General features: G+C 40.5%; 1 protein-coding gene across 1 annotated transcript; it reads right to left on the reverse strand.

Annotated features, from left to right (window-relative positions):
* Positions 1 to 2,257: 2,257 nt before the first annotated feature.
* Positions 2,258 to 9,457, reverse strand: LOC311058164 (ladderlectin-like; the record flags this gene model as incomplete). The annotated part of the gene is made up of 7 exons (XM_084075514.1): positions 2,258 to 2,387; positions 2,530 to 2,641; positions 2,802 to 2,939; positions 3,030 to 3,130; positions 5,236 to 5,353; positions 5,440 to 5,504; positions 9,175 to 9,457. The coding sequence occupies 7 exons, from the start codon at positions 9,455 to 9,457 to the stop codon at positions 2,308 to 2,310; spliced, it is 897 nt and encodes a 298-aa protein (XP_083931640.1). The 3' UTR covers positions 2,258 to 2,307.
* Between the last annotated feature and the right edge of the window lie 1,289 nt (positions 9,458 to 10,746).

The raw sequence follows: 10,746 nt of genomic DNA on the forward strand, positions 1-10,746 counted from the left end.
GAAGATTAGAAGACATTTTTAGAATGGGCCTCAGGTCTTAATGGGTTAAAGAGCAGCATACTGTACGTTGTTTGATTGATTGATTGAAACCTTTATTTCAGGGAAATCCATTGAGACCAGGGTCTCTTTTTCAATGGTGCCCTGTGTACAAAAATACATTTACAACAGTGGTTTTACAGATGTGACAAGGACAACGATGCACATATAAAAATAAAAAAGGTTGCAAATGTTATATATTAAAACCATATATTACACCAAGCAGGTGCATAAATCTTCTTCCAATATAAGGTCAGCTAACAATCTTTTAAAAATAGCATAAGAAACAAGGGCATCTAACTTCAGCTTTTTTTGACATTCGTTCCATATATATGGAGCATATACACTGAAGGCTGTATCTCCCAGTTTAGTACTGGTTGTGGGCACCTTCAGCAAAATGTTATTATCTTGTGATCTGGTACCATAACTTGAGGTATTTGGTTCTAACAGTTTTGTCAAATACAGGGGCAGTTTTCCAAGTAGTGCCTTGTATGTAAACAGGGTGACATGTTGCTTCCTTCTAAGAGCCAGGGAAGACCATCCTACTGAGGTGTACAGTGTACAGTGATGAGTCCTGAAACCTGCACCTGTAATAAAGCGGAGTGCACTGTGATAGATTGTGTCCAAGGGTTTTAAAGTGCTGTCTGCTGCATGCATATATAAAATATCTCCATAGTCAAGTATTGGCATGATTGTAGCTTGAATGACCCTCTTCCTATTTTCTAGTGAAAAGCAAGATCTATTTCGGTAGAGGAAGCCAATTTTAGGCTTAATTTTCTTAGCTAGATTTGTTAAATGAGTTTTAAAAGAAAAGTCCTCATCTAGCCAAACCCCTAAATACTTATAAGATGAGACTTGCTCAATCTGTGCCCCGCTTAGGGACAATATAGGGTCACTTGTTTCCACCTTTCTTTTATTAGAAAACATCATAAACTTTGTCTTACCTACATTTAGAGACAGTTTAAGACCAGCTAGAGCTTGCTGAATAATATTAAAAGCAGATTGTAACCTTGTTATAGTTTGGCTGCTGGTTGGTGCTGAGGTGTAAAGTATTGTGTCATCAGCATAGAAATGTGTTTTGCAATCTTTTATATTCTTAGAGATATCATTTAATCTAGATGGTAAATAAGATAGGTCCAAGTATAGATCCTTGCGGGACTCCTTTTCTGACTTCTAAGAAGTTGGACTTAATATCTCCAACCATGATAGCCTGGGTCCTGTTGGACAGGTAGTCCTGGAACCATGAACAGGCCATGCCATCTAGTCCAATATTGGCTAATTTTTGTATTAGTAAGGCATGATCCACCGTATCAAAGGCTTTTGCCAAATCAATAAAAATGGCTGCACATTTTTGTTTTTGGTCCAACTCAGTTGCTATATCATTTAAAACCAGTGACGTTGCTGTAATAGTACTATGACCAGGCCTAAAACCTGATTGGAAGGTGTTTAAGATATTATTAACAGTTAAAAAGCTACATAGCTGTTGTTTAATAAGTGATTCTAGTATTTTGGCTAAACAAGACAATTTGGAGATAGGCCGATAATTATTAACAGCACTTGCATCCCCCCCCTTGAATAGCGGAATTACATGGGCAGATTTCCAAACACTTGGGACGGTCCCGGATGCTAGTGACAAATTAAAAATATATATGTGTTACAGACTGAGCAATCAATGGAGCTGCAAGTTTTAACAGACTAGGTACCATATTATCTTCACCAGTGGATTTGTTTATATCAATGTGTTTGTTTATATTCCCCCAGTTGTTGTAGGTGGACATGACAGAGGAGCAGCATAAAAGCAGAGGTTCTCTCTGAATGACTCACACTGAATTATTTCAATGATTTTTATTTATTGCAAGTAAAGTTCATATTTTATTGATGCAAGTAAAGACATTGAAGCAAGTTATGTGCCACTGCTGCTTAAAGCAAACCATCCATTCCATTCATGTTCCTCTCATTATCACCACAACACCTGAGAGTCACTGTCCATCTGCTATTAATGTCACTTGTCTCTTCATTCCTTCAGTAGCGTTACAATTTGTAACGCCAAAATGCAGCAACTACATTTTTGAACGGATGTGCAATTAATGCGATATCACTTTATATACAGATAACCCATTGGACTGAGCAATTGAAGCACTTTAAAGACTTTTTATTTGTTTGATTTTTTTGTGTAGTTACTGCACCTTTGCAGGGCATAGATATAGGAGTCACACACACAGCGTGCGTGCGTGCGTGCGTGCGTGCGTGCTTGCATGCGTAATCTCCACGTTATTCAGCGCTCTCAGCTGTTTTTTTGCAGACAAAGGCAAATTTGCGATGGCAGTACTCATCATCCCACAGGTGTTGACCTGTTATATAAAGAGAAAGTTGAACATAAAGACCACATTAAGTCTCATATTGCGTTATTATTTAAAGGTGCTGTTAGTGATAATTTGTATTATTATTATACTTTTTTGTTGTTAAAACAAACATTTTATTAAAGGTACTTACTGCCCCAGTTCATAACCATGCAGTTTTGTTGTCCTCCAGCATTGTTGGGTTCTCCATTCCCCCAGTCTGTGAAGGTCATTGGGCGACCGTCACTCCACATCCAAGCACCATTCTAAATGACAACATCATAAATGTCAATACAATATAATATGTAACCATTTAACCACTCACTGTATGTTGAAATACAGGTACAGTGTATTGTGCATCATGTGTCAGTATAATATAAGGTAACATTTTATCAGATACAGTTTATAAGGGTTAATGTTCCTTACCTTGCCTGTTGCATCATAGCCACCGATCCACGCTCGATCCATTGCACCAGTTTTGGAACGTATCAGGTCTTGAATGAATTTGTGTTCTGTTTTGCTGTGAATGGATGCTAGGTTTCCACCCTGAGACAAACAGGCTTTCTACAGAACAATAGAATGTTATTCAAATCACATAATAACATGCATATGGAAAATAAATACAGTACAAGATGCAATCATGTGTTATTCTACCTCTGCATCAGCCCAAGCCACCTTAGCCTCTTCAAATATGTAACAGTGTTCATTCCATGCATTTGGACATTTTGCACACCTCTTGACAACTGCATGCTCTCCTGAAAATACATCAGATATTGAAGTCAACCGTTTGAAAGCAACAACAACAACAACTAGAAAGTACTGTTCCTGAAGAAACAGTGTGGGATCGCTAAGACTGTTGCTGGTATGGAGTATTGATAGTGTTATAGTAGGGTCCTAATACAATGACATCAGTATTATGACGTCACTGGAATGGCATTATGCATTATGACTAGAATGGTATTATGCATTATGACGTCACTAAATGGCATTTCTCGATTGAAATGACCCAAAAAACGGGGGGAATAATAATAACTAGAAAAAGTGCTCCTCGGAGCACAACTCTCCGCCAGAAGACTTGTGTTGGTTCGAAGGTCGCGAAGGTCGCTATCCCTCTTGTATATGTAAGTGTCCTATACATCCTGTCTGGGTAAGTGTCCTCTTCCGTTCATTCTGTGTAAGTGTCCGATGGTTCCCGTCTTACCTCACTCTGACAGTGGCGGAGACACTGTCAGAGTGATGCCATGTATATATAGGCCCGGTGGCGTCACTAGCCAATCAGATCACAGTATTTCACGTGTCACGTGAGGCTTGACCAATCGGTGTGTCATGTTTAGAAAGTGAAAACGCAGTGATAACAATACTCTCCTGGCGGAGAGTAATAACTAGAAAAAGTGCTCCTCGGAGCACAACTCTCCGCCAGAAGACTTGTGTTGGTTCGAAGGTCGCGAAGGTCGCTATCCCTCTTGTATATGTAAGTGTCCTATCCATCCTGTCTGGGTAAGTGTCCTCTTCCGTTCATTCTGTGTAAGTGTCCTATCCCTCCTGTCCTATCCGTCCTGTCTATGTAAGTGTCATATCCCTCCTGTCTATATAAGTGTCCTATCTGTCCTATCTGTCCAATAAGACAGATAGGAACAATTGGACCGCGACTACTTGACTACTTCCGGTTCGAAGGTCTGGGAGTGAGCTAGTGGCCGGATTTTCGGTATTGGAATCTGGCTTATCACAGTGACACATGTATTTATAGGTCGCTATCCCTCTTGTATATGTAAGTGTCCTATCCAACCTGTCTGGGTAAGTGTCCTCTTCCGTTCTGTCTGTGTGAGTGTCCTATCCCTCCTGTCTGTATAAGTGTCCTATGTCATATCCCTCCTGTCAATATAAATGTCCTATCTGTCCTATCTGCCAATTATGTATCAGCCATGCAGCCATTTCATGGTTCCCGTCTTACCTCACTCTGACAGTGGCGGAGACACTGTCAGAGTGATGCCATGTATATATAGGCCCGGTGGCGTCACTAGCCAATCAGATCACAGTATTTCACGTGTCACGTGAGGCTTGACCAATCGGTGTGTCATGTTTAGAAAGTGAAAACGCAGTGATAACAATACTCTCCTGGCGGAGAGTAATAATAATAATAATAATAATAAATAGTGAAGATAACATTGGTGTGATCGCTAAAGCGATCCCACAACAACAACACCTAAACTAACAAAATCAGGAAATCCTAAAACAAACATAATCTTAGTTTCAACAGTTACTGTAAATAAATACACATCTGTTATCAATTTAGCATTTTTTTAATTTTTGTTTTGTTGTACCATTCCTAGATACTAGTCCATACATGTATTTCCACCTGCCATCCATCCGAGTTAAAGGACTGTAACTACAGATCCCATAGATTTGCATGGCTTTGCCATTCATCCAAGATCTGGGATTGCGACTACAGACCCTGTGGTGAAAACGCTAATAAACAGCGTATATATGGGAAAAGTCAATGCCCATTTGCAAGCTCAGATTGATTGGTCATCCTACTAAGGAGAAAAAAGGATGGATGGACAGACCAAAGGATAGACAGACAGATGGATAGGCAGATTTGTTCATTTTATAGTAGAATTTAATAACTTAAGAACTTAATTTAAAACAAATTGCTTTAGCTATAGAACTCAGTAATACCCCTGCACGCACATGTGCATGCACAGGTGTGCACACACACACACACACACACACACACACACGCACGCGCACACGCACACGCACACACACACACACACACACACACACACACACACACACACACACACACACACACACGCGCACACACGCACACACGCACACACACACACACACACACACACACCTGCAGTAGGAGCAGCAGCACTTTTCCAGACCATCACAGCGCAGAGAAGTAGAGGCACACTCAGCATCCTCATGGTCACGATGATGAGGATGATGATGGAGATGAAGATGATTTCCTTCTAGAAAGAAACAGACATGTTAGAGATACCTCTGAAAGTCAGAGAAGTAACAACAAGGACAGAGGAGACGAGGAGTCATGTCAAACCTTCAGTAGAATGATGTGTTGTGGTTTGTTCTCTGTTGAAGTGTTGATTATCAGAAACAGCAGCTCTTAAATACAATTTATGTGGGGGTGTAAATGGACACTTTCACATGATCAGATTACAAGGACAATGCAGATAAGTAGGAACTGCAAAACCTGTACTTATTACCTTGATGGTGTTTTCCCATGAAAACCCCACTCCGCCATTAGTTCCTTGTCACCTCTACATATGGAGTTGGATGAAGTTCTGTTTTTAAGTTGGTGAATAAAGAGTATGATGTGGATATAAACATTAACCTTAGTTCCATGACTGGATCTGATTACCTCTGCAGTACATTTCTAGTAGATTGCGTTTTACATTTAAATTACAATTTGAACTAATTCAGATTGGCTGACACTTTTTTTTATGCGATGGCCATATATCAGATGGCCGTTTGGAATGTCGTGATAGCATTTAAGCACTCAAGTCATATGATGAATAATGAAAAAGCCAATCTACGTACTACACACTCTCAAGTCTTGTAGATTTTAACTTAAATGCTTTTGCCTAAAGTATAATGACCGAAAAAAAGTGCCTCAAAACAGTTAAAAATATTGATATACTTGTCTTTGTATTGGCAAATTAGTTGATTTCAGTTAAAGGACGACTTCACCACTTTTCAAACTATCTTCATATAATAGGTCCTCACTAATGCTCATGATAAAATTATACATTTTTTTTCTACTTGGTCTGTGTCTCATAGGAGGGCTGTGGACAGTCCAGAAACCCGTCTACCAGTGACATCATCGTTAGGCAGGATTTTTTTCCCCAAAAAGATTACAATTTTTTAATTCAGATTTTTATTAAGGCGAGAACAATGGGATCTATTATTGCACTGCAACTTTCCAGGAATACAAAGCCTGCACTTTCTATTAGCTTGGATTCCCCTTCGATGATGTCACTGGTAGACAGGTTTCTGAACTGTCTACAGCCCTCCTCTGAGACACAGACTGATTAGAAAAAAATCACACCCAGTGTGAAGTGGGCGGTGTGGTCACAGTGGTCATCACAGTGATGGAAGTTGACTTAAAGAAAAGTAATATTTCTGAAGTGTGTGGTGCTATTTATAATTATTAATTTCATCATGTGTCTTGCTCTTCTCTTGATCTTTGGGTTCTTCTTTACGTTTCCCACAAAGGCTCGTCTCTTCCATTTACGGATTATGTTGGCAACTGTGTTCTTAGAAATCTTAAGTTCAGCTGAAATTATTTTGTAACCTTGGCCAGATCTGTGCTTTGTCAAAATTCTGTCTTTAACCTTTTCTGACATATCCTTTGATCTGAAAGGGTCAGTTCTAGGAAGACTTTCTATTTTCTTCTCAATATCGGTTTTCCCTTTATCATTTCAGCCATAGTGATCTTTGGGTTATTTTTTACTGTTCTCACGAAATGGACAGCATCTAAGTTAAATATACTAGTGTCACATCAAAGTGGTTTTAGATTAATTTCATCATGTGTCTCACTAGCCAATCACAGCATGTGGAATTGGAGGACTATGTCACTGTTGTTATTTAACAGTGGTCATCACGGTGATGGAAGCGCACTTTTTTTTATAAAAAAATAATGTGTTTTTTTTAATACCCTTTCCACCCACAATGTGTGATTCACTTAAAAAAAAACATAAATGTGTACAATGGTGGCCAATCACGGTGCAGGGTTAGGGGGGTACAATGGTGGCCAATCACAGCGCAGGGTTGGGGGGGTACAATGGGTGGAGGGGTACAATGGTGGCCAATCACAGTGCAGCGAATGTCGATGTCCAAACCTCACATATAGGGGCGGTTGCACCGCCCAAAAATGGTACCATTTTATCATGAGCATTAGTGAGGACCTATTATATGAAGATATGTTGAAAAGTGGTGAAGTCGTCCTTTAAGTTGTTGCACGTAATATCGTGCAACAAATTAAATCAAGCCCTTAACAGTCATCTCCCACACCACGCCTATTAATTCAAATTATTTCCTTACATGTAATGGATTTTGAAATATTGAAGCCTATTGTAACAGTACATATAGCCAACATAAATGGATAAAGTGGTTAAAATGATTTTGATGCTATATTAACTACTTTAGCTGGGGACCCCCTGAAAACTGCAAGAGTTCCGGGTTCTCAAGCGGCCACACTACAACCTGGACCACTGCCACCCCCGACTTATGTCACGGCACACCATGGGAACCACTGCTTTAGACCAAATGTACTTTGTTCTATTCAATGGGCACACCATAAACCTATCATTAGGCAAATAATAAGAAATGGTATAAAGGTCATGCCCTTTATGTACCACACGATGGGATAAGCAAACACCAAATACACACCAAATAATGCTGCCACTCTGCGTAACAGAACACCAGCTTACACTTGCCCTATTGCAATGTTATCCAGGAAAACGTTCGTTCTCCTGGATAAGTCTGGGCTTAACCAATACAGGCTTATTAAATGACGCTATAGAATAGAATCATTCATTTTATCCCGCAGGAGCGAGCGCGTCTTAGCACCAGCCGTGGCCGAATTAGAGATTTAGTCCATGGGCCAGACGAGAAGTCAGGGACACGTAAGGTGGCAAAATCTCTTTGGCACCATTTTGTTTGTAGGGTCCATTTAAGTACTTTGAAACATGATAGCCTTTTCAAATGAGTAGCTTTAATACTTTTTTAGGACATTCATGTTTTTGCCATTATCTCCCCACATTATCTGCACAGTAGTTCTGTACCTGGCCAATAGAACCGTTCGCAATTTGGTGTTAGGAGAATTTCTCACTTGAACTGAGTCAATGGGTACCTAGACATGAAAAATCACAGAGGTTCTCATCCGCCATAGTGCCACGAATGGCGCAATGGCCAAATAAAAATGGCCGCCATCGCCTATGATGAAAATCCAACTTTTTTTGTTTCTGAGTGTATATACACATGCAATACCTCCATGTTGACTAATTGTGGGGTGGGGAATTCATTTCTGGTATGACCACTTTGGGTGATGTTGACCTTGAAAGGTCATGGTCAAGGTCATCTTGCTATTTCGAAGACCTTGGCCATAACTTGGCCATTGTTAGGACTAAAAACAGGTGTAATAAGACTAATTAAACAAATTCTGGCATTTATAATTCCTTTCTGATATTGTTTTGACCATTAAGGAGCATCTTTTCATTGAAATATGCAAGTCAATGCAATTTTTCAATAACTCAATTACTCAATAACTTTCATTGTATTTTTTTTCAATAATGATTTGTTTTTTTCCAACAAAAGACATACAAATAAAATCGTAACTCAAAATCAAATAACAATTCCTCTCAAAGTGCACCATATGTGTGCATGCTGGTTAGTGTGATGGGCTTTTGCAGGATGGATTTTAAATGTTTCCATGGCAGAATATGATGCATGGAACTCCAGCAGCACGGCACCAACATCGGCGAGTGTCACACTTGCCTGAATACTTGCATGCTGTGAGCAGACTTGGTGGTAAGGCCTTCAGACACTTAGATGGCAGGAGTGTACCAAAGTGCTCCTCCCATCCATGTTCCATTGGTGCTAGTCTTGCCTGAGGTTCCTTGGCTGTCGCAACAGGTCGCAAGCCCTATGCACCAGAAAGACACCTTGGATGTGGCCTCTGATCACACTACTTGTGGGAGGGAGAGCATCCATTCCAGCACTGGCACAGGTATAGTTTTCTACCCTGAGGTCATCAAATGTCTTGCTGTTGTACTTGAACTGGACCCTGCCCAGACACGCACCAAGTACTTCTCTGTCAACGCTGTGTCTTGTTCGGTCAAGGTGTCTGCCTCTCCAAAGATTGTCAGATATTGCACTGAGTCAAAAGCCATAGCTGCATGTTTGGTCCCCACCTTACTCATGCAGTCATCTCCAGTCAGGATGTGTGCCTTGATCACTGTCTTGGCTAGTGGTGCTCCAAGATGAGAGACTGCTTGATGCAGTGGGAGAATGCGCCGCTTCTCACCAGTGCCATACTGCTGCCAGATCTCCTTCATCCTCAGTGCTTGGAAGTAAGTATATGGGGTGTAGTATAGCAGTAATGTGAAGGTGTGTGTGTCATTGGAGACTATGACAACTCTCTTGCACTGTTTCACATGAACAGCCCACTCCACATGCACCACCATGGGGCGGCAGTGGCTCAGGGGTAGAGTGGCCGGGTAGAGTGAACTGGAAACCGCAAGGTTCCTAGTTCGATCCCGGGCTCCCCCAGAGTTAGTGTCGAAGTGTCCTTGAGCAAGACATTGAACCCCTAATTTCTCTGAGCAGTTTGGTGCCTTGCATGGTTTCCTCCGCCATCGGTGTGTGAATGGGTGAATGTAACGTACAATCTATGTAAAGCGCTTTGGATAAAAACGCTAAGGCAAACAAGTGAACCATGTTCTGAACCTTGTTCTGAAGGCTCTGTCGGGGACAGAGCCTTCAGTGTGGCAGCCCCCACCCTGTGCAACTCTCTCCCAATAGGGATTGGTCATGCTCCTGCTCCATGCTCATGCAACACTGGACTCTTAAGGCTGTGTGTCTTGAAAAGACACCTATTCTCTCAGGCTTATGGCATATAGTTGTTTGTTGTTTTGTTAGTTTGGCTGTTGGTTGTTCATTGTTTTTGAAAGGCGCCATATACATTCAAGCTACTATTATTATTATTATTTTATTATTATTAAAGTGAATGAAAGAGAGAAAATGATCCCCCCCCCCCCCCTCTGTATCACATATTCTCTTCAAAAAAAGTGGCACGCTTTCTTCATTATTTGAATATATGGTTGGTGTCTTTGAAGACTGATAACTGTGACTAATCTACCACTTGGGAAAGGCTATCATGATCAAATATCATCTAGGGATATAGACCTATTCAAAATACAAAACTAGCTTTTGCAAATGTTGCACTTGAGTGACCCCGATTAGTGAAAATGCTGTTCACATCGTATCACAACGTGAAGTGTTGTGAGCTTGTAGACATGCCATTTGCTGAATGTTTGCCCCAGAATAGGCATGCTAGGGTTCATGTGGTTAAATAAGTGAATGTAAGAGATTGAATAATGTTTTTTTCCCTCTGTATGACATGTTCTATTCAAAAAAGGTTAGGCGATTTTTTCATTCTTTGGATCTATGGTTGGTGTCATTGAAGACTGATAACTAGGACTAAGCTACTACTTGGGAAGGGTTATCATGTTGAAATATTATCTAGGGATATAGACATTTTCAAAATACCAAACTAGAATTTGCCACCTTGAGTGTCCCTGATTAGTGAAAATTCTGACCTGGGCCCATGGACTAATTTGATAGG

Source organism: Gymnoscopelus microlampas (genome assembly GCF_963454915.1).
Source record: "Gymnoscopelus microlampas genome assembly, chromosome: 13".
Classification (NCBI taxonomy): domain Eukaryota; kingdom Metazoa; phylum Chordata; class Actinopteri; order Myctophiformes; family Myctophidae; genus Gymnoscopelus; species Gymnoscopelus microlampas.